General features: G+C 44.5%; 1 protein-coding gene across 1 annotated transcript in view; it reads right to left on the reverse strand.

The window, feature by feature from the left end:
• The window catches only part of LOC308162489 (leucine-rich repeat and guanylate kinase domain-containing protein-like), a gene marked incomplete at both ends in the record, with an annotated part of 66,090 nt that overhangs the window by 11,347 nt on the left and 27,208 nt on the right, over window positions 1-27,535 (reverse strand). The window contains 6 exon segments of the mRNA XM_080536638.1: window positions 77-118; window positions 122-220; window positions 3,996-4,120; window positions 4,439-4,520; window positions 4,807-4,915; window positions 12,290-12,375. Of these exon segments, the coding sequence (XP_080392764.1) occupies window positions 77-118; window positions 122-220; window positions 3,996-4,120; window positions 4,439-4,520; window positions 4,807-4,915; window positions 12,290-12,375 (543 nt within the window).

Genomic DNA, 27,535 nt, shown 5'->3' on the forward strand with positions numbered 1-27,535 from the left:
CCTGGTGTCCAGCTGTGTTCAGTGATCCTGACAGAGGCGGTGGAATGTCCACCCTGAACCCTGGGCTGTGATTTACCGCGTTGCTCTCCAGGTTGATGGATCCCAGAAGATGGAGGTCCTAAAGGCCTGAGAGACTCTGGATCCGGTTCAGGGACAGATCCAGAACCTGCAGGGTCCTGAGGGTCTCTAGGTTCTCAATCTTCTCAATCTGATTCCCCATCTGAAATATGAAGATATGAAAATAATACGTGTATCTACACTATATGCACAAAAGTATGTGGACACAATTATCGTCTGGGGCTGTTTTCATGGTTTGAGCTAGGCCCCTTAGTTCCAGTGAAGGGAAATCGTAATGCTACAGCATACAATGCGGTTCTAGAGAATTGTATGCTTCCAACTTTGTGGCAACAGTTTGGGGAAGGCCCTTTCCAGTTTCAGCATGACAATGCCCCCCAAAGTGAGGTCCCTAATGACATGGTTTGCCGAGTTTGGTCTGGGAGAACTTGACTGGCCTGCACACAGAGTTCTGACCTCAACCCCATCAAACACCTTTGGGATAAATTGGAAAGCCGACTGCGAGCCAGTCCTTCTCGCCCAACATCAGTGCCCGACCTCGGAGCAAACCAATATTCTACCAATACGCAACCATATTCTAAAATCTAGTAGAAAGTCTTCCCAGAACAGTGGAAGCTGTTATAGCAGCAAAGGTGGGATCAACTCCATATTAATGCCCATGGTTTTGGAATGATAAGTTCAACAAGCACATATGGGTGTGATGTTCGGGTGTCCCAATACTTTTGTCCATATGGTGTTTAAACACATACGCACACGCACACACATGACTTGAGGGTGGCAGAGAGTGTGGATATCATTAAAAAAAAGAAAGAAAAAAAGAAAAAGAAAGCTTAAAACATATTTTTAGGCCTGGCTTTTATCTAGTGTTTATCTCAACTTGCACTTTTATTCTTATTTCTTATCTCCTACTTCTTGTTTTATTCCTTCATTCCAAGTTTCATTGATTGATTGGTTGATTGATTGATTGATAGAGGCACCGCCTGGATAATCAAAGTTTACAGCGTATTTCCCCTCCCCATCTGGAGAGACTCTAAACTTTCCCTCAGACGCTGTGATGTGATTGGCAGGCTGGCACCTCTCAGGTACGTCTGACAGGTGAGGAGTGACAGGTGAACAGCTGGCGAGACGTGGGCACAGCATGGCACGGCGCGCCGACGCGCTAAAGAGCAGAACCAGCCTCTCTCACCAGACCCAGGCATCTCATCTATCCCCCTCTCCTTCTCCGTGTGTACACATCCAGCCTCCCCCCTACGCAGGCTGTCATCCATCCAGGCCCCCGGCCCCCCGGCCCTCTCACCCTGCCCTCCCCCCCCCGGCGGCCTGCCTAGCAGAGGGCTACCATCAGCGGGGAGCGGTGACCGCGCTGTGGGCACCTGGACGCTACGGGGTCCCGGGTGTGACGGGCTGAGAGAGGCGCCGCTGACAGGAGCACGCTGGTAGGGGGGGAGACTGGGGGGGAGACGGGGGGAGAGAGGGGAGAGAGGGGGAGAGAGGGGAGAGAGGGGGAGAGAGGGGGAGAGAGGGGGAGAGGGGTCGTCTGACAGGGAGGCGATGGAGAGATGATGTATGTGCATGCATGTGTGTGTGCGTATGTGTGTGTGCGCGTGTGCGTGCGTGTGCGTGTGCGTGTGCGTGTACGTGTGCGTGTGTGTGTGTGTGTGTGCGTGTGTTTGTGTGCGTGTGCGTGTGTGTGTGCGTATGCGGCTTGAACAGGGTCCAGCCTCACTCACGCTGGCAGCTGGTCCCAGAGGGGTGGGAGTGGACAGACAGGGAGGACGGAGGACGCGGGGCCGCGCTGACAATGAGGAATCACTTTGATAAAGGACAACTCTACCAGCCGTCAGAGAGAGAGAGAGAGAGAGAGAGAGTGGGGGGAGAGAGAGAGAGAGGGGAGAGGAGGGTCCGGAGGCCCACTGGTGGGCCATATGGTGGCTCCCACACATGTTCATGTTTAAGACCCTTAAGGTCTTAAAAAAAAAAAACTGGAAGCTGAACTACGGATTAAATGTGAACCTGGAGAGAGAGAGGGGGGGGAGGGGGGAGAAAACCCCCCTGCAGAAATCCCCCTAACGAAGAAAAACATGCTGAAATTATTGTGCGAACGGATAGCCGAAAATATATTGAGGGAAATAAGCTCCTAAAAAAGTGATGACATGGACGCCAGGTGTTGGAGGGAATACACCAATGTAAATAGCCTTGGAAAACAAAACGTTGACAGGAAAATACATGGAAGCTAGATGTGTCTGCTGGTTATACAGTCCCCTGTGTAAGTGATGTCACCGTAATGCGTTGTTTCTTCTTTTGACTCTACATTCCAAAGATTTGGATTTTAAATGTGGTGGTCTAGTGGATAGTGAGTTGGACTTGTGATCGGACGGTTGTGAGTTCAAATCCTGCCTGAAACCACACCACTACTAGTGTGCCCTTGAGTAAGGCACTTAGCCCTCAGTTACTCCAGGGGGAATGTCCCTGTAATTCGTAATTGTAAATCGCTTTGGATTAAAAGCGTCTGCTAAATGGCAAAATTATTATTAATTAATTATTAAATCAAACCATACGATTAGGTAAAGGGTAGACATTTAAAAAAATACCTTAATAAAACCTTAAACCTACCAAAACCAGCAGTTTGGAACATAATTAAAAGGAACTAAACCATGGGGGGTGGGGGGGAGTTGTTGACGGGTCAAGTCAGTCTCCAGATTTAAATCCTATTGAACATGTAGTTTCATGTTTCATTTGGTGAAGAGGAGATTTGAGGCAAAACGTCTTCAATACTAACAGCAACTGAAGGTGGCTGCAGTACAGGCCTGGCAGAGCATCACCAGAGGAGCATCTGCTAGGTTCAATCAGTCACAGACTCCATGCAGGGATGATTGTCAACCAAATACTCAAAATTACTGCTTCATTTAGACATTTTGATCAATCTGTATCATCACTTTTGGGTACCCTGAAAAGGGGGACTATGCCTAAAAAGAGTTGTTGATGTGGCATACATTGAAATCTGAAAATTAAAAATAACAAAATAAATAAAAAAGACATGCTTATTTGAATATTGGTACACCTCAAACCAAATAGCAGAGAAGCGCGCTCTGAATCAGAACAAACGCAAAACAGCTGCTAGTAGGCTAGCGCGATCTAACTGCATGTTTAGCACATCACAAAATGCTGATAGAAGATCAACATGCTAAAAACACTTAATTAACTACACATAATTAGACAGTCCTTGTTTTGAACACGTCTTAAAACGTACGTTTGTTTGCAAGCTATGTATCACTTACCCAGTAGCCTATAGCAGACGAGACAGTGAATCCAATTCACAAATTATAACTAAGTATTTAGTGATCCTAAAACTGTTGTTTGTTATATCAAGTGGGCTCTTCAACACTTCAATTTTCACAATATGCAAAAAACACATGGAAAACACATTTAAATAAAAAAACAAAATAAAAAACAAGATTTCTCATTTGCGAGACTTGAGAATTACTGACATGCGGCCCTTTTCACCAGACCGTGTCACATATTGAATCAATATCATTGCACACGATGGGAACACAATTGTTTAAAAGGTAAATTGTTTAGGTGACACATTGCCCACTCTTGCCAACTGTATCTCATATCCCAACAGTCAAGACGTGATGTTAGAATTATAAGGTTCTATCTCAATTTTGGGTCAGAATTTAGTTTTTTACATAATCTGATCCATTAGGTGTTTATTAATGCCTGTGTGGTGTTATTTTTTAAAATGTTGACATTTTTGAGTTAGTAATTAATAAAATACAAAGGTTCCATCTCACAAAACATAATGGAATGTAAAAACTTTGACGCTCAATATCTCTGAACTGCCCTAAACGGAAATAGAACCTTATAATTCTAAGCTCACGAAGAGGCAGATACAGTACAGTAGAGTCAGGAGGACGTACCAGACAGAGGTGTTTGAGTGGCAGGTTGTCCAGGCCGTTGATGCGGGAGATCTTGTTGTGCGCCAGGCTGAGATGGGTGAGGCTGCCACACTGCTCCAGACCGCTGATCTTGCTGAAATAGTTGTCTGCCAGCAAGGCCACACGTTAAGAACCATCCAACAGGGAAGTGTCCTGAGAGATAACCACTCCACAATGGGAGGTTCGCTTTCAATGATAAGGGAATTGAATTAAGTGTGCACTGTGTTTATGTGTGTTTGCGTGTGTGTTTGCGTGTGTGTGTGTGTGTGTGTGTGTGTGTGTGTGTGCGTGCAAGTGTATATGTGTGTGTGTGTGCGTGTGTGTGTGCGTGTGTGTGTGTGTGTGTGCGCGTGTGTACATGTGTGTGCGTGTGTGTGTGTGTGTGTGTGTGTGTGTGTGTATTCCAATGCTTTTTAAAAGGATACAGTCCAGCTTCAGTTTACTCAAAGACGAATAGGCTGCCAAATCCTTCATCACTGACAGCCGGTTGTGAGAGAAGTTGACCTCCTGCAGAAACACAATGCCTGAACCATGACCTATGACCTCCTATCACAGCAGCACCACCTGCCAAAGTGGCATCATATCACACACTCTACGTAAAGTATTTAACCTAATTGCTGTGAAGTACCATACGTTCATCCTCATTCAAGATCAGGCAATACTGAGTTAGCATACTGCTGACACCACAGATGGCCTATGGAAATCTGCGGCTAGGCTAGGTCTATCTTCTGGGACGGGAAACCCCAAGCCACTCATCAAAGCTTTGCCTTATCCTGTCTGCTGAAGGTCCCACCTTGAGATTCTTGGGCGGCTGGAATCCAAAGAAGTTGGAGAGTTCGTTGTGCGAGGCGTCGAGGATGATGAGGTAGGGCAGGAGTAGCCAACACGGTGCCCGCGGGCACCTGGTCGCCCGCAGAGACCCCGCGAGTCGCCCGTAGGGCAAGTTCTAAAAGTAGCACTATTTACCATGAAGGTCCCTTTAAAACACGGGTCTCCAACACGTCGCTCGCGAGCTACCGGTAAAAAAGATGCAGCCTTCCCCCCAAAAAATCACCCTGGAAACCTTTTCCAATTTCAATCCCTTACTAATGTCCCACCCCCTCCAACACAAACAAATTATATCAGCTGTCAATAAAAAAAAAAGTGTGTGCACGCGAGACGCAAGAGTTTTTGCAGGGTGAGATGTCTGCAGATGAAAGTAAGCAAGTTAAAATGTTAGCAAATATGCTTGCTGAGTGTTCTGACAGAGAAAAGTTGTTATTATTGTGACTAGTGTCTGATTATAGTTCCATGGTGTCAAAGAACTAGCTAGCTAGCTAGCTCAGAGGTGATGAGATGAGCTAGTCTGCTGCACACTTGCCAGCTAAAGAGCTAACTGGAGGCACTTTATTATTTTACTTAAAGTAGATAAACAATCTTTCTTATTCTGCTAGAAATGGGCTTCATGGTAACACCATAATGGTATATTTACAGTACATGGACAGTGGATTGAAGCATTGGCACAACCCTCACTCATTGGAAATGTCTGTTTTCTATAGATGGATATACAATTTATTTTTCAGCAACCCAATATTCAATTCGAATTATGTTATGAATTGATATGGATCAATTTATTAAATTATAAATACTCTGGTTCTATATCGTGGAGCTCCGCCCCATAGGGGAGCTCTGCTCCTATTAGTTTACCCGCTACCTAAAGTAGCCAATGACTGAATTTTTCAATGCCTGCGCCCGCCTGGGGTGCTATATAAAGGGGCGTACTTCGCTCCATCATTCTCCCAAAAAGTTCAGCACGGGTTTATATCTGAAGACTGAGAAGGACGACTACTAAGACTGGAGGACCCGCCAGACTTTTCCCTTCAAGATGGATCGTCCGCCGCCTATGGAGAAGTTCCTCCGGGACGCCTGCCGCTGCGACTTCCAAGCAGCGGAGGACACTTTTCAGCGGAGGAGACTTTTCCCTTCAGCGATGGATCGTCCGCCGCCGACCACGAAGAAGTTCCTCCGGGACACCTGCCGCTGCGATTTTCTAGCAGCGGAGGACAAGCAAGAACGGCGTTCTGGGCAGGCACCTCCCCAAGTAGGGATGGTCCCGCCCGCTCAGCCGGCCCTGACATCACGCCGCCCTCACCCAGCTGAGTGGTCTGTGCCGGTGTCAGAATCAGAAAGCTCTGATGAGCTCGGTGCGCAGGCGGCGGCGGCGGCGAATAACATCGCCGTGTTTAACGCCGCCATTGCGAAAGATCACCACAGACCGACCCAACGGTCTGTCTGCAGCGGAGGAGGAGCTTCTGAGCAAGCTCAGTGCCGCGACGATGTACCTGGTCCACCTCTTCTTCTTCCGCCGTGGTGACGACTAGGCCGTCAACGGCTGCGAAACTGAGTTTTCGGCGTGATGCGGCACTGGCTCCACCTCTACCGACGGAGCCATGCCCCACTCGGCATCCCCAGCCCCCGCCGCTGACCACTGGGAGGGCCCGCTACGGCCCCCCACGGCAGCGTGACCCGGTTTTCACTGGCGGAGGGGTCGGTAATGACCCCACCACCGGTTTCCTCTTCATGGCTGCTACCTCATAAAGAGGCAAAGGAAGGAAAATCCCCACCTTACTTTTTCAGTAAAGGTGATTTTCCCATGTTATCTACCAGAGCGGAGACCCGCCTGCCTTGTCAGGGCGTGGTCCAATCGCTACCGGTTAGAAACAAAGCGGAGACTAGCCCAGCTTACCAGCGTGTGGCCAGCTCTCTGCCTAGCGGACTAACCCCTATCACGACACAAAGGGGGTTAAACACCCCTGTCTGTAGCCGTATGGAGGGACCGTTATTTACATCAAAAACTCCTCCATGTCTATCAAGACCTGGCCCAGCTCATGAGCGTGCGGCCGTTTTTTGGGTTATCAGGCATAATAAACCTACGTCGATAAAGGGCATTGTTACTCAAAACAAACACTCTTTACAGACGGCAAACCATCCCTAAGGAGGATTTTCCATGGTATCTACCAGAGCGGAGACCCACCTGCCTTGTCAGAGTGTGGTCGAATCGCTACCGGTTAGAAACAAGGCGGAGACTGGCCCAGCTTACCGGCGTGTGGCCAGCTCTCTGCCTAGCGGACTTACCCCTATCACGACACGAGGCGGGTTAAACACCCCTGTCTGTAGCCGTATAGAGGGACCGTTATCTACCAGAGCGGAGATCGACCTGCCTTGTCAGAGTGTGGTCGACTCGCTACCGGTTAGAAACAAACCGGAGACTGGCCCAGCTTACCGGCGTGTGGCCAGCTCTCTGCCTAACGGACTTACCACTATCACGACACGTAGCGGGTTAAACACCCCTGTATGTAGCCGTATAGAGGGACCGTTATTTACATCAAAAACCCCTCCATGTCTATCAAGACCTGGCCCAGCTCATGAGCGTGCGGCCGGTTCTTTGATTATCAGGCATAATAAACCTGCGTCAATAAAGAGCATTGTTACACATAACAAACACTCTTTACAGACGGCAGCCCATCCTTTTCGAAATGACCCCACCTTGGGCTGTGCCACCTCCTCGGTGGGCAGTGGCGGCTGGGGTCATACAGAAATTCAAGTTTTTTCTGTCGACTGCACCACAACAGACGGTCCAGCCGCTGTCGTTGCGTTATGCAGAATGACTAGAAGGGACAGGTATTCTGTCGGGCTGGCTAGACAGGACATTGAGGAGGGGATATGCACTACAGTTCATTCAGCCTCCTCCGCCCTTCAGGGGCGTGAGAGAGACTGTTTTTTGTCCTGCCCGATAAAGACACGTGCGCTCCAGGAGGAGATTACGAATCTCCTAACAAAGGGCGCAGTGACATTGGTTCCGAGGGACCAGTGGGACATGAGATGGTACTCCCCGTATTTCCTTGTCCCAAAGAATTCGGGAGACATGAGACCCATACTAGATTTCAGGGTCCTCAACGAGAGAGTGGCGAAACGCCCCTTTCGTAGATACCTGAGGGTCGCGTATTTCGTGTGCCAATCACAGAGTGGCACAGGAAATTCCTACGTTTTGCTTTCCAAGGGAAGGTTTACGAGTACACGCGCCTGCCCTTCGGGTACGCGCTTGCTCCTCGTTTTTTCTCCAAATGCGTGCAGACAGCACTCGAACCACTGAGGCGAAACGAGATACGCATATTAGCATATCTCGACGACCTACTGGTCTTGGCCCAATGCCCAAATCGAGCCATTCGGGACGCAACCTCACTGGTGCAGCACCTCACTCAGCTGGGGTTAGTTGTAAACTGGACAGAGAGTGCTCCGTGGCCGGCTCAATAGTTTTCCTATCTAGGCATTCAGTTGGATACTGCCGAGATGAGGGCCAGTTTATCGGCACCACGGAGAGCGACACTGACGTCAGCTCTCCGGGTGTGTCGAGTGACAAATACAATCACCGTTCTGTCAAGGATGTCCTTACTAGGACTGATGTCTGCAGCCCATGTAGTGGTCCCCTAAGGCCTGTTGCACATGCGCAGACTGCAGAGGCGGTTCGCACGACTGCGACTGGTTCCAGTGAGACGCCGTCGCAAGTTGATTGTAATACAGAGATCGGTCAAAACCGACCTGAGCTACTGGAGAGACCCGCGCGTCATCGCGCGCGGAGTCGCCTGAGTTCGCTGAAAGCTCTCCACATTCCAGGTCTGCTCAACGAAGGAGCAGATCTGTTATCACGGGGAGGCCCGAGGGACGACGACTGGAGGTTAGCACCCTCCATTGTGTCGCTGATTTGGGCACGGTTCGGGCAAGCAGAAGTGGTTCTGTTTGCGTCATGGACGAATGCGCAGTGTCACCTTTGGTTCTCCCTGCGCGAACAGGACAACCCGCCATTGGGAGTCGATACATTCGCACACCACCCATGGCCGAGGGTCCTGTTATACGCGTTCCCACCCCTGACATCTATCCTCCCACTGTTGGCACGAGTGAGGTCAGAGAGGCTAGAGTTAATTCTTGTAGCCCCGGACCGTCCCGGAGCCCCGTGGTTTCCGGAACTGATGGAGATGTTGGTAGAGGGCCCATGGCCCATACCTCATCGACAAGATGCACTCTCTCAAGCCGGAGGCTTGGTGAAGGGGCCGCCTATGAGGGGGGGCCCCTCATGGCCTGGTTACTGAGAGGGATTGTTAGAACGCAGGGGTCTGACAGACGCGGTCATTCAGACCATTCAGAGTGCGCGCGCGCAATCCACTGCAAAGGGATATGCGGCGCGCTGGCGAGTTTACACAGTGGTGTGAGGGACAGGACGTTGACCCTGTCTGTTGTCGGGTCGAAACGTTCTTGTGCTTCTTATAGTCGCTGTTGACAAGGGATTGGCGGCGGGAACTATTAAAGTTTACGCGGCTGCCATCTCAGCTTGTCATGAGGGTTTTGCGACAACGACACTGGTTTTTCAGTCATTCGCTGGTTAAGCGTTTTTTGACTGGAGTGTGTAGGCTTAGACGCCCTCATAGGACTCTAATGCCAAAATGGGACCTGTCGATTGTGTTAGAGGCGCTGTGCGTGCCCCCATTCGAACCCATTGTCACTGTGTCGTTGCGTTTTATTGTCTCTCAAGACGAGTCTACTCCTCGCCTTGACTACGGCTGAGCGAGTGAGTGATTTGTGCGCTCTCTCGTCACGGGCAGATTGTTTGATCATATCTGATGACGAAACAAAAGCTGTATTACGCCCTAACCCGGCTTTTATCCCTACGGTTAATCGTGGTTTTTAGGGTTCAGAGCTGTGCTCTAAGCGCCTTTTTTTCCTCCTCCTCACGACGGAGAGAGGGAGAGGCGTTTTACATTGTATTGTCCGGTGCGCGCGTTGGCACAATATGTGAAGCGCACGGCAGGACTGAGATCTTCTCCCCGGCTTCTGATCTGCTATGGCGGACAGAAAGCCGGGACACCACTCTCGAAGCAGAGGCTGTCCCTTTGGATTTGCGAGGCTATTAGCCCGTGCCGACTGGCATTCGGGCTCATTCCACCAGGGGCATGGCCACATCAGTGGCCATTCTCAGGGGAGTGGGAGTGGAGGAGATATGTGTGGCGGCGTCTTGGTCATCGCCATCACTTTTTATACGGTATTACTTGAAAGATATTTCTTCCTCATCCTTTTCTCATTCTGTCCTCAGTTTTGCTGATGACTGATGTAGTGGGGAAGGCACTTGGATTACCCTGGTCATGGGGATTCTATTCAAGTGCTGTCAGGATGAATACGGATGTGCCTGGGGAAGGGACCCTCCTCCAGGACATGTTCCGTTAGATCAACAACCCTACGTGCTCACGTAAGGGTTAGGTCAGTGATATTCTTCCTCAATCCTTTCTCATTCTGTCCTCAGTTTTGCTGATGACTGATGTTGTGGGAAGGGCACTTGGATTACCCTGGTCATGGGGATTCTATTCAAGTGCTGTCAGGATGAATACGGATGTGCCTGGGGAGGGGACCCTCCTCCAGGACATGTTCTGTTAGATCAACAACCCAACGTAAGGGTTAGGTAAGTGATATTTCTTCCTCATCCTTTTCTCATTCTGTCCTCAGTTTGCTGAGGACTGATGTAGTGGGGATGGCACTTGGATTACCCTGGTTGGGGATGCTATTCAAGTGCTGTCAGGATGATTACGGATGTGCCTGGGGAGGGGACCCTCCTCCAGGACATGTTCCGTTAGATCTACAACCCTGCATGCTCACGTAAGGGCTAGATCAGTGGAGCAGACTCGGTGTGGGTTGGGCCAACTTTTTAAGGTTGTCTTGAACCAACATCAGTGGTCAGCTCCGGGTGCCGCTGAGATTGTTTTCGGATTAATAGTCTCAGTGGGGGTACATTTGGCCTCTCTCGCTCCGCCTAAACCAATAGGAGCAGAGCTCCCCTATGGGGCGGAGCTCCACGATATAGAACGATAGTTATGGAGATAGACTCCAGTTCTATGAGTGGAGCGGAGCCCCATAGGGCTGCTGGCCCACTTCGACTCGTTCAAACCCGGCTGTTTTGTATGTTGGGAGAATGATGGAGCGAAGTACGCCCCTTTATATAGCACCCCAGGCGGGCGCAGGCATTGAAAAATTCAGTCATTGGCTACTTTAGGTAGCGGGTAAACCAATAGGAGCAGAGCTCCCCTATGGGGCTCCGCTCCACTCATAGAACTGGACTCTATCTCCATAACTATCGTTGTTATGTTTGCCTTTTGGTTGACAGCAAAAGAGGAGGATAGAGAAGGAGAGAAGGAGAGAGAGCAGGATGGTGTCGGCACACCAAAGAGAGAGAGCAAGAACCAGGTGAGAAAGTGGACAGGTAGTCAAGACCACATACTGTATGCCACAGTCCATGCCACCCCCTCCCCAAGGCAGCAAACCTAGGGGAAACACTGAGAGCAGATAGCTGAACTGTTCAGTGTCAAGCCTGGAGAAATGGAGATGGAGGTTATAAAGCTCCAGAATAATGTCCAGCTACAATCGCAACAACATTCACAACATTTCTGGAGCCTGGTAGACCCAGAAAACTAGAAGAATATTCACCAAGCAGCCCTGAAAGTATTTGTTTTATTTGGCTCTACATACCTTTGAGAATCAGATTTTTCTGATATGAATGTAATGAAATACTACTACTACTTCTGAGTGAACTTAAGTGGATACACTCCAGCATACATAACTCTTGTAGACTCCATGCAGTGACATTCATCTCAAATGTAGGAATGAGTGAATGCATTATTACACACATGCACACATTTTTTGAAAGAGACAAAAGAAGAAAAAAATACTAATGTTTTCTGACTGAAAAAACTAGAAAAGGTGAATGCACTTATTACACACATGTGGACCATACAATTATAAGCTTTTGATATGTGAATGGAGGTGATGTGATACATTGATATATGGATACAGAATATACTGCTACTACTATAGTGAGCTTACACATTGACATTTGAAACAGAGCATGCTAGTGAAGAATTTCAGAGTGTTTTGATACGTTATGTGAATGAATGTAAGTAATAAGATATGAGTAGCTCTCGGCCACTTAAATTTTTTCAAAGTAGCTCTCGGATGAAAAAAGGTTGGAGACCCCTGAGGTAGGGCATGTGGCTCACGCAGGATAAATCTACCAGTCAACAATCGTTAGGAGAGTTGGCCGAGCAGAGGGCGAGATGGCAAGGATACACAACATGTTAGTTCCCATACTGTAATAGGTTCTGAAGGACACAGGCGACACGTTATTCATGACTTACTAAATGAATCAATAAGCATACCACGACTTGAAGACTATTCTTTAAACATTAGACATGATTCACATACCTTTTATTCTGTTGTATGGAAGTTGTAGCTTTTGAAGATGGATGTAGTTGCAAAGGATGGATACATCATTTAGATTTCGACCCTGGAGAAAGCCAAACAATTCGGAAATTGAGTTTCACCTGAAGTGAAATTAAATCGGAAGGAAATAAATGCACCACAATTTGGAAGTGGGCCTAAACTGATTCGGGAAAGTTAAACTGATATACAGATGGATGGATGCTTCTTTTAGAAAATGAAATATTTCTATCTCATGTCAAATAGTTATGCCTCTTACGAGACAGGAAATATATCAGTTAACGCTAGACAAAGTAGGGATACAACTCTTGCTCAGAATATCGGTGTTAATATGAAGAGGAGTGCAACAAGTGACAGTTTAGATCTACCATTTACCATGTTTGAATTAAAAAGGGCTGTAAATGTGTGTAGGCAATCATCACCAGGGAAAGATGGTATTTGTTATAGTATGTTAGCCCATATGAATGATTATACATTATGTGTAGTATTAAAATTGTTTAATAAAGTTTCCGAATGAATGGAAACAGTCAGTCATTGTACCTATTCTAAAACCTGGTAAAGACCCATCAGATCCATCAAGCTATAGACCAATTGCACTTACATCACAGTTAGGGTTAACAGTTAACTATGGAGCGATTGATAACAGAAAGGCTAACATATTATTTAAGCCCAATTTATACTTCTGCGTAAAATTGACGGCGTAGCCTATGCCGTAGCTTGCGTAGGCCCGCAGCCTACGCCATAGGCTACAGCAGGGGTATTCAATTACAAATTCAGTTGGGCCAGATTTGAAAACCAAGAAATGTTGCTGGGCCAGACATTTTCAGCGACCAGTAGCCTAGGCACCAGGTAATGACACATTTCAAACCAACACAAATGAATGTAGGCCTAATGAAATACAAGCAGTTTATTTATAGTTTTCCTTTTAAATTAGGTAACATCTGACACAGGCACGTCAAAAGTCATCTCAAAGTGCATTTAAAAAGTGTACAGTAGTATACCAATAAAAAAAAATCCTTTTGTAAAATATAAATGTTGGTCATAGCTGACCCAGGCACATCACAAAGTGCTTTTAACTGAATGAAAATAACCATCAACGCCTTGAGTGCACAATTTAACAAGTTACAATTACAGTTAAACAATAAAATTGAATCTAATCTAATCTAATCTTACCCTGCTGACTTTCTTAGTGTGAGAAGTGACATGTTTTATTCTGAACAAGAGCAGTGACATTTGGCTCATAAGATGTCAATGCAATCCGAAGGCATTGGTGAAGAGTACTGTCAGTCAGGGAACAACGAGAGCTGCTTTTTATTGTGTTCATGTGTGAAAAGCTTGATTCACAGGTGTATGTTGATCCAAACATACTGAGCACATGGATTGCTACTTTCTTAACGTTAGGGAACTGGTGCACGTTGACATCACTCCAAAACTTCGCAGGTCAATTAGTGCGAAGCTCCTGTGCCATGGTTACGGATGACTGCATGTCAACAAGTTCGAGTATGAATTTCCCCTCGTCGATGGAAGGCACCACTCCCTTTCCTCTGGTGGATAAGTCCCCTTCTATTGCAGCAGTGAACGGGTCTCTGGCAAAGCCCATCACCTCTGCGGGCAGAGCAAGTCCATCCAGTCGACCAGCAAAGTTCTCTTTCAACCTTGCAATGAAATCAGTCATCACATCTGTGATGTGTGCCGGGGATGAGACGCATTTGCGGAGCGTCGGAAAATGCAGCATTCTGCCGGTGCAGAAGTCGGCCGCGAAAAGGTCCAGTTTGATTTGAAACGCGCGCGTCTGCTCCACAAGATAAATCACAGTTTTGTCTCTGCCTTGTAGCCCCACATTTAGGTCATTCAGGTGTTGTTTGAATATGTCGCTCAGAAAGCAGACATCAGCCATGAAGTTGTCGTCCAGTATGCGATTCAAGTGTGTTTCTGCCTTCGTTTGCTTGCTGCTGCGGAGGAAAGTTGTAATCTCCTCTCTGAGATCACAGAAACGCTCCAGTGCCTTGCCTTTGGACAGCCACCTGACGTCGTTATGCAAAAGCAGATCGTGGTGCTCAGCAGACATTTCTGACAGCAGCTTGCGGAATAAGTTAATAATAATAATAATGTTGGAGGCTCGAAGTGGAGCGAATAAAATTAATTGTAGCCATCACGTTGTCCATTGTTATTTTAAGCTCCCCGCTTAGTTTGTTTAGAGTGTTATATTCACGTTCTGTAGGCTACTATAGTAGACATTTCTGCATTAATTTCTGAACACTTGCGAAATATGTTTTTCTCTGCTTTTATGGCTGGGCCAATCGGGGGTCACGTCTGGGCCGCATGCGGCCCCCGGGCCGCTAATTGAATAGGCCTGGGCTACAGCGTAGGTTGACGCATACCTCTCCAAAAATGTAACTACGCGGCGGTGCCTATGCAGCTGTAAGCACTGTGATTGGTCCGCTTGGTAGCACATGATTCCGATATGATTCCGACTCTCTCGTAGGCCAAAATGCGGAAGCCATGACAGAAATGTCATTTACTTTTTATATTAAAAAGGCTATTATGCCGCTGTGAGTACACCGTTCCAACGGAGCGCTCTATGGAAGTGTCAGGCACAGCCTTCCTATAAGGAGCGCGGTTCACATTTACGAGATGTACAATCCTGTTTAGAAATAAATGATTAGTTACAGGGAGCCCCATGGCTGTTTGTTGGGTTTAAATTATATTTATGATAGACATATTTAAAGTTATCTATAAGAACTGTGATTGGTCCGCTTGGTAGCGTCACATTCCGACTCTCTCGTAAATGCGGAAGCCATGACAGAAATGTCATTTACTTTTACTGTAATTACTTATTAATAAAGTTTTGAGAAATTATGATAACCATCGTATTATCTTAGTTTAATGTCATTTCAATGCATTATAGACATTTTCTTTACAACAAGCATAACAAAAAAGCGATATTATACCGCTATGTGTACACCAGTGGAGGCTCCTCCATAGAGGTGGAGGAGGCCTGGCCTCCCCAATAATTTGAGAGAAGAGAGAGAGATTTTAAAAAGCAATAATTATATTTTTTATCAGACACACAACATACAATTCAGAACAATACTTCATCCATTTCTAATATTTATCCTGCAGAACAGCACTCATACACGCGTGTGGCGGGAAAAGGTACTACACGGAGGCCAGGCCTCCTGTCGGAAAGTGGTTTCTCATAGAAGTCAATGTAATGCAATTTTTTTCATGGCAATATGTGATTGGCCAAATCACTGAAAATGGGTGGGAACAGGAGGCCTGGCCTCCGTGTAGAACCTTTTTCCGCCACACGCGTATGAGTGCTGTTCTGCAGGATAAATATTAGAAATGGATGAAGTATTGTTCTGAATTGTATGTTGTGTGTCTGATTGACATAGTGTTTGAGTGCTTTTGACATGTCATTGATTGTATGTAGTATGTTGTGGTGAACATTGTGAGCCTGAGCAGAAGGGACAATAGCTGCTGCAGGCGGACCAGAGATTCATGCCAATTGTTTTGTTTATTTGATGACCCATTGTGCAGGCAATAAAAGCTGCTTCATCCACCATCCTGAGAGTGTCCCAATCCCTTCAGTACCGCCAAACACAAATTAATATTTTTTTAACAAAGACAGATAAGAAGAACAGGGAACATTCCATCGCGAGTGAATCGAGCAAGCGGAAAAAAAATAGGCCTCCTCAATTCTGGAAGTCACCAGCCTCCACTGGTGTACACCGACGCAGAAGTATAAATTGGGAGAGCCCTTGCGTAGGCTACGGCGTAGCCGCGCGTAAATTCGACGCAGAAGTATAAATTGGGCTTTAGAAAGTAAAGATTTGTTCTCCCCTTTTCAAAGTGGGTTTCGTAGAGGAAGAAATACTATGGATTCCATTCTGTCTAGAATCAGACATTAGGATTGCTCAAACTAACAAAGAAATGGTGTTAGCTGTCTTTGTTGATGTTGAAAAAGCCTATGATATGTTGTGGAAGGAAGGACTGCTCATCAAATTAAATAAATTGGGGGTAGACGGTAGGTTATATAATTGGGTATTAGATTTTCTTTTTGGCAGGATAATACAGGTTATAGACAGAACATTCAAAGGAATACAGGGTTGAGAATGGGACTCCACAGGGTAGTGTTTGTAGTCCAGTATTATCATGATTAATTACATTTTTGAACAAATAGAAAAAGGAATAGGGAAATCTCTGTATGCAGATGATGGGACCTTATGGATATGGGGGCGGATCTGATCTTACACTATGTGCAATATGACAACCCTAGTCGTCTTACCTGAACAGTATAGTATAGTGGATAGTGTACATAGCCTTTATTTGTGTAAACCAGCTCCTTTCCCTTCTTTCCCTTCCTTTTTTTTTCTTTTTCTCCTCTTTCCTAGCACCAGGGGAGCCACCCCTCCCAAATGTCGTTGTTTGGTACCTGTACTATAGCAATGACAATAAAGACCATTCATTCATTCATTCATTCATTCATTCATTCATTCATTCATTCATTCATTCAAATATATACAGAAGAAAATGCAGACGGCAATTGAGAAGGTGGAACAATGGGGGTTTAAATTATCAATACCTAAAACTCAGGTTATTTGTTTTTGTAAACGATCAAAAGAAATATCTTTGAAGTTATATGGGCATACATTACAACAGGTTAGTGTAATTAGATTCCTTGGTGTTTTATTTGACGAAAAGTTGAATTGGAAACAGCATACTGAGAAAGTAAAAGATAAATGTAAAAAGGTCAATAATGTGTTAAGATGCCTGGCACGGAGAGATTGGGGAGCTAATAGAGCATCATTGTTTAATGTGTATCAGGCATTGATGAGGGCTGCTTTAGATTATGGATGTTTAGCATATATGTCAGCAGCAGTAAGTCATCTTAAAAAGTTGGACGTGCAGCAAACTCAAGGTCTTAGGATATGTAGTGGAGCATTTAAAACATCTCCAGTAGCTGCAATACAAGTTGAAGTTGGGGAACAGCCACTGTGGATACGAAGAATTAAACTTACGTTAGCATACTGGGTTAATTTACAAGGTCAGAACAATTCACATCCTACTAAACCAATCATACAAGACTGTTGGGAGCATAATAAGACTGACTATATGAGTTTTGTATGGATAGGGAATACAATAGCTAAACGATGTGACTTAGATAAAGTACAGTATAGTCCAGTAGTTCCACATTCAATGACTCCACCTTGGTTATTTGTAAATCCACTGGTAGATTTAGGTATACAACAAGAACTTCGAAAGAAGTCTAAATATGCACAGTTTGGGAACATAGCACAAAACTATATTGGTCTGCACTACAGTGACAAGGCTCTAATTTTTACAGATGGGTGAAAAGACCCAGAGACAGGCCAAACAGGAGCTGCAGTATATCTCCCTCAGTATAAGACAGGAATTTAAAAAAGAACCACCGATCATTTATCAGTATACACAGTGGAGCTGCTAGCAATTTTGACAGCATTGGAACGGTTGGTAGATAAACAGGGTAAATAATGCATTACAGTTTTGTACGGTCGCTAAGTCACCATGTTCAATACTGAAACCACAGTTTCACAACTCTTCATACAGTCAGCAGAGCAGAAACCCATGTGAACAAAACTGTGACTCTTTCTCTGTGATTTGTGCATTGCTTTCATACAGAATGCATTCAATGACTACGTTCTCCAAATGCCATAACACTTCTCTCATTCAAACTCCCCCACTTGCAAAATACTATGTATTTGCAACACATTTGTTCATTGTTAAACCACTGTGTTCAAAACTGTGAAGAACACGTTCAAAACGTAATTATTTGGTGCAATTTTGCAGTAATCATATTCCTATCATATATGACAGAAAGCTCGCAATAAACTGTTTTTTTGCACAGTGTTTGAGTGTGCAGATGCTGTTATTTTGCACTCTATTGATACTCTTCAGTTCCAGAACCTCAGCAAAGTCTGATAACGGATGAGCGGTGGTATTTTCACTATTTGCAGTAATCATATTGAAATGTCTAGAAAATATTACAGTAGCAAAATATATACAATGAAATGAAATAGACTAGATGCATTGCCTGGGAAGACATTAGATGTGACCAGATGCAGACCAGACCAAAACCCTCAGGAGTGAGACATTTTTGGTGTGATTGCTATTGTATTGTAGCCCTGGAATTTCAGTTTTTCTTTTTTGTTTGAACTTTGCATCTTCCACTTTATTTTTCACTTTTCATTTTACACAAGTAAATGTAGTGTACTTTGAAGTAAATGTACCGTAACTTACTTTCTGCAAAGATACTGGGGAAAAAAGGATAAAAGATACAGTAAAGGATAGAAGCAAAAGATAGGATAAAGGATAGAAGCAAATTGCGGCATTTCTGATTCATTCTCGTTGCCTAATACTTTACAATTGTACAGTCAACTATTCCGTCTATGATTACTCTAAATCAAACCATTTTTATAATGAAATATTCATTCTTGTGAAAATCATTCAAACTATGTAATGCTCCCTGTTGTTAGTATTTTGTAAGTCAGAATGTTATGAATGACAGTGTATGCTTCTGAGTGAACATAGTTGACAGTGTGTGGTTGAACGAGCTTCTTTTGAGACATGAATGAAGTCATTGGCCAACATGAGTGTTACGAATGCAGACTGTATGAAGAGTTGTGAAACTGTGGCTTCAGTATTGAACACTGTGACTTAGCGACCGTAAAAAACTGTAAATGCTATCTGATTAAAAAAGGTCCTAAATTTCGTTGTTTGGTACCTGTACTGTAGCAATGACAAATACAGTCCATTCCATTCCATTCCATTATATCCTCCTTCCCCAAATGATTGATCAAAAACAGTCAATAGATGGCAATATTGAGTCACAAATCCATGCTAATGTTGTTAAAGAACTCGGATCACACACTATATATCATTATTCAATATCAACAGTAATATTAATATTACTATATGTCATTATACTGTACACAACAGTTGAACAGTTGCCACAGGTTGTTTAGTTTGAGATTACATTTTTAGGCCAATACATGTTTTTAGGGTCACAACTGAAATTCAACTTAAATATTTGTTCAGTTGTCAAAGTCAAGCTAGGCCATTGAGACTCTGTGGCAGATAGATAGTATCTTTAGGTTTGCACAGAACAATTAGTTAATTTAATATGGTAATGGTTAACCAGGAATTAAATTAAGTTCAGGAATTAATATACAGATTGAGATAACACATGCATTTAAATTAAGCTTTCCTTTATGGACACTCTTTGGTGAAGAGACTGCATGAAAAGCTGCAGGAATAGCAAGCAGCTAAAGGCTTTTGTACTTTCTAGTCAATATTTAATTGCCCAGTTGTATCCCTGCCCTCCCCTCTTCTCCTATTCCATGTTCTGTTGACATTTGAAAACCATTTCTTTTGACTAGACCTTTTATTTATGCTTTGCTTGTTAGTGTAGTTTGATGTGACTGCACAGTCTTCTTTGTAACCACAGCACTACCATCCGAGGCATGCTGTCAGAATATAGTTGAACTTACTTTCGGGTTCAAGCCGAAAGTATTCACATTGGGATTTTAATATGCGTTTAATATCAGTGTAGCTAACCCTCTGATTTAGGGCTGTTTTCATCACCTTTCTCACTCTGTTATTAATCAGCCACATAATTTGCATAGATCTACGGAGTGTGTGTATGCCTCATTACAGACATAGGGAGTGTCCTTGGATGTGTGAAGCCACTTCCTGATGACTCAACTAGTTAGTCATAATGTGTTGATGAGGATGTAAACAACCCTGTGTGTGTGTGTGTGTGTGTGTGTGTGTGTGTGTGTGTGTGTGTGTGTGTGTGTGTGTGTGTGTTAAAACACTGACAGTATTGATATAAGGTCCAGTTGACTGCACTGCTCGGTCAAAATTACTTATGAAATATTCATGTCAATAATAGGGGACGATTTTTCTACAGCGGCTAGACTCCCAACAAGAATGGGTAATTACTGCTACTGAGTGAAAGAGAGGGACGGGAGACGAGGGAGAGATTTAATTTTTAAATTAATTTTGTCATTTAGCAGACGCTTTTATCCAAAGCGACTTACAATTACGAATTACAGGGACATTCCCCCTGGAGTAACTGAGGGCTAAGTGCCTTACCCAAGGGCACACTAGTAGTGGTGTGGCTTCAGGCGGGATTTGAACTCACAACCTTCCGATCCCAAGTCCAACTCACTATCCACTAGACCACCACTACTAGATAATGTGAGACAGAGAAGAAAGGGTGAGGAGTGGGGAGAACATAACACATTTAAGTTAGCAAAAGAGCGGTGTGTGAGTATGTGTAAAATGGGGGAAATTATGGAAAGACAATGGGAGGAGGCAGAGAGAGGGAGATGCTGCTGTGTTAAGAGTTACACCAGGATCACCCAACTGAACCCAAGGATCACCCAACTGGAAACTTGAAACTTGAAACTTGAAACTGTTTTCCACAGTTCCGTTCAGTTGACTCCTATACAGCAGCCTCTATACTAAGAAGTGTTGTGCAACTCCACAAACAGCGCACAACAATGGTGATCAGCTGTGACTGATATGCATGACAAAATGCTTCAAAAGTTTCTTGGCTCAAATAGCATTTGTATCCATTGTAGACATCTAGCATTATGTAAGATCTTCTCTCCAATATCTGGTTCAGATTGAGGAGCCTACTGCAGTAACATCTTGCAAAGGATCCTATTGAAATCTTTAAAAAAGCATCCTAGTAAAATGTTAAAAAAGGATCCTAGTGAAATCTTAGAAAGATGCAGGAACCTAATAAAGGTTCAGGAATTAAATCCTGGACAGGATCTTAGCCAGAAAATTATTTATGTCCAGGAAGAGATCCACTTGGATCTATCGACCCACACCTCATCTCCTCCTCTGTAAGGAGGATGGACATCAGGGTTTACAGTGATGGGTTTTGGTTAGTTGGCGACTCATCTTGCCATCCGAGCACTAGACATCTGAAAACAGGAAACTTAAGGGAACTCCCATTCATGTCTTCATTCTGACATTTTACAATCAATTATCAAAATGTAAAACGTCAAATGCATTACAATATAATATATAAATAATATAATATATAATAATAACATTTAGCTGACGCTTTTATCCAAAGTGACTTACATTGTTGCATACATTTCAGTATATATTGTCCCTGTTACGTCTGTAGTTTTACGACAGTTTGGACTTTACTACAGTGCCGTGTTATGTTATGTGTTAGGACGACTTACGTTAGTTGGGTAACACGATGTTGAATAAATGGAGTACAAGCTCCGACTTGAAGCTCTGAGTTCAGTCTCCGTTATTGAACATATCAGTCCCAGCGGGAAACGAACCCACAACCGAAGCGCCATGCTCTACCAACTGTGCCACAGAGGACCACTGACCATTACCTTCAACATTCCATCATTCACATGGGATAAGGAGATAATAAAGTGTTTTGGTGTATCGACTGGAGTAAAGACGTGGTTGATCACAAACATTTGATTTTAGAGTGAACTATCCCTTTAAATGTAAATGAATGACAAGTGTATTTCTGTGGATAGGACAGGACTGTTTGACTAAGGTCATACTAAGGTCATACTGATTATTGTGTGGAGAGAAGAGGCAGCAGATGTGAGGATGGTGCATGCACACACGACAGGCAGGTTTACTGAAACCATGATATGCATATTGCTATAATTAGGGAGATACATTATTCATGCAGTCAGTTGATATCTCTCTTTCTCACAGACACACACACGCACGCACGCACGCACGCACGCACGCACGCACACACACACACACACACACACACACACACACACACACACACACACACACACACACACACACACACACACACACACACACACACACACACACACACACACACACACACACACACACAGTGAGAGTTGACCCTGTCTTTGTGTTTGTGTGTCTGCTCATGCATACTGACTGCTCAAAGACTTTAAAACAAAACCTGAAACCTAACAGATCTAGTTAGCTGAAGGATGAGTGACTGACAAAAAGCCTATAACATGCCTATTGTATCAAAATACACTTACAGTGACTTAACGGTGCAATATGTAGCATAAAAGCTAAAAGCTTTCTAATGGTTGGAATGACAATGTTTAATGGGTAGCAGTCAGAGAATATTACATTTTATGCTATTTAATTTACACTGTTTTGGTCCCAAAAAGCATCTTCTAAAATGGAATGTCTGGGGTCAACACTTGGTTTGTATATAAAAAGTTACTGGTCAGGGGAGTTATAGGGGAGTGGACACCTTTCTGCCTCTTCTGGCGCATGCAGAAACACTACAGCGAGTGTCCAACACTGCAAGTTCATTTCGGAGGGTTATAATTATTATCAGGGAGGATGTTTTTGTTTGGATCTGAATTTCGAGCATTGGCATTTATGACAGGAGGGCCACCCAATATCCAACCACCGAATGATACCGAGGGGCAAGTCCAGTTGTTGAGTCCTGTGCAGTTGACAGCATCGAGGGATGGATACAGGTACTCATCAACAGAATGTGAGTTGTATGAGTTACATGAGTTAATTTCAGCATCCACATTAAATAAACATGAAATGTAACATGATTTTCATAAACCCAGCGACACATTGGACGAAGGACTATCTTTCTTTTTGACATATCCAAAAGGAGGTTGGAGACATCCCTAACCAGCCAAATGTAAAGAGTATAGCATCTCAATCCCTGTCATCCAGGATGTTGTGTTTTCAGAAGAGATGGTTTAACGAGAACCTGTGGCTGGGTTTAGAAACGGGCAGGAACAATTGATGGAAGAAAGCACCAGTTCGCTAAGCTATGACCACATACTTGTATTACAGTTTTTTACGGTCGCTAAGTCACCATGTTCAATACTGAAACCACAGTTTCACAACTCTTCATACAGTCAGCAGAGCAGAAACCCATGTGAACAAAACTGTGACTCTTTCTCTGTGATTTGTGCATTGCTTTCATACAGAATGCATTCAATGACTACGTTCTCCAAATGCCATAACACTTCTCTCATTCAAACTCTCCCACTTGCAAAATACTATGTATTTGCAACACATTTTTTCATTGTTAAACCACTGTGTTCAAAACTGTGAAGAACACGTTCAAAACGGAATTATTTGGTGCAATTTTGCAGTAATCATATTCCTGTCATATATGACAGAAAGCTCGCAATAAACTGTTTTTTTGCACAGTGTTTGAGTGTGCAGATGCTGTTATTTTGCACTCTATTGATACTCTTCAGTTCCAGCACCTCAGCAAAGTCTGATAACGGATGAGCGGTGGTATTTTCACTATTTGCAGTAATCATATTGAAATGTCTAGAAAATATTACAGTAGCAAAATATATACAATGAAATGAAATAGACTAGATGCATTGCCTGGGAAGACATTAGATGTGACCAGATGCAGACCAGACCAAAACCCTCAGGAGTGAGACATTTTTGGTGTGATTGCTATTGTATTGTAGCCCTGGAATTTCAGTTTTTCTTTTTTGTTTGAACTTTGCATCTTCCACTTTATTTTTCACTTTTAATTTTACACAAGTAAATGTAGTGTACTTTGGAGTAAATGTACCGTAACTTACTTTCTGCAAAGATACTGAAAAAAAAAGGATAAAAGATACAGTAAAGGATAGAAGCAAAAGATAGGATAAAGGATAGAAGCAAATTGCGGCATTTCTGATTCATTCTTGTTGCCTAATACTTTACAATTATAGCCTTGGCCGCTGGTATAGCGCAGAACTCAAAGACTCGAAGCAGGTGGAACAACTCAAGCAGGATACAATCAGTGGCCTCAAGCAGATCAACAACACTGCTCTCCCTGGGAAGCTGAAGCTGTGGTGCTTTCAGTTTGGACTGCTGCCCCGTCTCATGTGGCCAATTTCCATCTACGAGGTCACACTATCCCATGCCAACCGGCTGGAGAGACTGGTGAATGCACAAGTGAGGAAGTGGCTTGGACTGCCGAGAGGCCTTAGCAGCATAGGCCTGTATGGCAACGGAGCCCTCTCCCTACCAATCTCAAGCCTGGTGGAGGAGTACAAATGTGCCAAATCAAGGCTGGAAATGACTCTCACAGAATCCCGGGATCCATTCGTCAGAGGTGCTGCTCCAATCCTAGCAACGGGGAGGAAATGGAAGCCATCTGCAGCAGTTGCGGTGGCAAAGACCGCCCTCAGACACCGGGATATAGTAGGGCATGTCCAACATGGCAGAGGGGGCCTTGGCTTGGAAACAACAACACCCACATGGCAAAAGGCTACTCCAACCGAACGGCGGAAGATGGTGGTTGAGGAGGTGCGCCACCAGGAGGAAGCAGCCAGGTGCGCCAAGGCAGTCTCCCAAGCCCAGCAAGGCCGCTGGATGAAGTGGGAGAGCGTGGAGAGGAGGAAAATCACGTGGAACGAGCTGTGGAGCATGGAGTCTAATAGGCTAAGTTTCATCATCAGAGCCACATATGATGTCCTGCCCTCTCCTACCAACCTACATCTCTGGTACGGAGAGGACCCAGCCTGTCTCCAGTGTGCAGCCCCAGCAACCCTCAAACACATCTTGGTGGGTTGCAAGACCAGTCTAACTCAAGGAAGATACACCTGGCGCCACAACCAAGTGCTAAAGTGCTTGGCTGCCGAACTTGAGCACAAGAGGGTAACCACCAACGCCATGCCTCTAAATGCCCAGACTACCTTTCCACGGAAAACAACCTTCATCCGGGAAGGGGAGAAACAGAGGACCAAGCCATCACCTCCAGACTCAGGCCCCCTGAACGCAGCCCGGGATTGGGAAATGCGGGTAGACCTCAGCCAGAGGCTCACCTTCCCGCCCGAAATTGCAGCGACCAACCTGCGCCCAGACCTAGTCCTCTGGTCCAAGTCCTGCCGGCGTGTCTTCATCGTAGAACTGACGGTCCCATGGGAGGAGGCCATCGATGAGGCATTCGAACGGAAGAGGCTGCGGTATGCCAACTTAGCAGTCGAAGCAGAGGGGCGGGGCTGGAACGTGAAGGTGTGGCCAGTGGAGGTGGGCTGCAGAGGCTTTGTAGCCAGCTCCACCACTAGGCTCCTGAGGGCAGTAGGGATCAGAGGACAGGCCCAACGGAAGGCAATCAGAGAACTGTCCACTGCAGCAGAACGGAGCAGTCACTGGCTGTGGCTGAAACGTAGGGACCCAACATGGGCTCCCAAATGACCACGTGGTGCCACCGTGCGACACACACCCAGGCCTGATCAGCCTGTGGTGGGCCAACCTCGGCAGAGGGTGTCTTGTGATAACTGGCCGAAACACCCAATGAGGTCGGGGACCACAACTGAAGATGTGTCGTACTGGTGGCACCACGTGATCATTGCCAAATTCCACTCCACCCAAGAGGACATCTCCAACTCCACTCAATTGTTGTGCTGAATATTTAGGGATTTTAACAACCAGTCCTATTAAGAATCCTAATATCCTAATGACCATGATGAAAGACTGCTGCACTGCATAGGGGACATATAATGGATTGTAAACAAATAATCTTCCAAGCCTAAACATGTTTGTAGTAATCATGTTAGAATATGTGTTAGAATACTTCGTATGACACCCCTCAAGTTTGAAAATCACTTGACTCATTCTAGAGGTGTTTCTGAGTACTGAGTAATAATAATCAAGTGAATATGAATCAAGTGGATATGAATAAAGTCAATATGAATCAAGTGGATAAGAATCAAGTCAATATGAATCAAGTCAATATGAATCAAGTCAATATGAATCAAGTGGATATGAATCAAGTCAATATGAATCAAGTGGATATGAATCAAGTGAGTTTCAACCTTGAGGGGTGTGATACAAAGTATTCTTGGTCCTTTCCTGCGTCCCAACAGTTAAAAGTGCCACCTCTAGATTACATAGGGAACCCATAATGGACTGTACACACAAACATATTTCCAAGGCTATAAACATGATCACTACCACTGTACTCAGCAACACTTGTAGAATATGGATCAAGTGAGTTTCAGCCATGAGGGGTGACACACAGCTGTGTCTTGTCATGTACATTCTACTAATTAACCACTAATAAAGACACACGTGAGTGGGCTAGGCTCACAAGAATTGACCCCTAAGGGTACCGTTAGGGTACACATGATGTGATGAACAGATCAGCCTTATTGTTACGACCCCATATAAGATCTACGGATATGGGATGTAACAATAAGATAAAGAACTAGAGGAGATGGGAGAATATAAATAAAACAAGATTTATTGTAAAATAGTAACACAAACAGGTTTCCTAGAAACACATGAACTGAAAACTACTCTATCAAAGAAGAGCGAAATGAATCTAATGTATAAATGAATGATTAAGTAATTTAATTAACTGACCAAGTGGTAACCCTCTAACCCTAACTAACAGATCAAATGCAACTAAGGCTAAATTGCTACAAACATAAGACTAACAAACACAACCTACAAAACTAAGACACCATACTACAGCTGTATCACACAAAACCAACACAGAAACAACTGGGGAGTTGTCGTCTGGCCCACTGGCACCACGTCTCTCCCAGCCTTTCATCCTCCCTCCACCCTTAGGTGAGTGAGTCAGCACACCTGTCAATCAAGCTGTCGCCATGGCAGCAGGCAGGAGGAAGGACAATCACCTGGGAGAAACAACACACAAACACACTAGGGCTGCACACAACACAACACAGCCGTAACACTTATACTAATAATACAACAACAAGGAGGACAAGATGTTCTCACTTCTCATTGGTCTATCGACACAAACACACATTTACATCTATGGGGTGGAAGCTGTTGTCCAATGTTGGGAACTTTATTTAGAAAATTTAAATACATTTCAACTTCGTTGAAAATCAATGTGACACACTCGCTAGTCAACTACACACAGCATAATTATATTATGATTATATAACGATTGGAGCACTTTGAGCTGCAACGCTTGCAGGAAAAGCGCTATACAAATAAAAGTTATTATTATTATTACTGTACAGCTTTTACACTCTTTGATTATGAATTGTTTTAGAGTGAATAAAGCAGCATCCGCACACTGAAATCTGTGCAAAAATCATTATTTTATTGCAAGCTTTCGGTCATAGACCTTCTTCAGGCATAAAGCAGTGACAAGTGAATGCAGGAGTATAAAGGGTTCAAACAGCATCACTTTATTAGCCAATGCACAACACACGTGTCAAATATTTCAC

This window comes from Nansenia antarctica (genome assembly GCF_963989245.1).
Source record: "Nansenia antarctica genome assembly, chromosome: 7".
NCBI lineage: Eukaryota > Metazoa > Chordata > Actinopteri > Argentiniformes > Microstomatidae > Nansenia > Nansenia antarctica.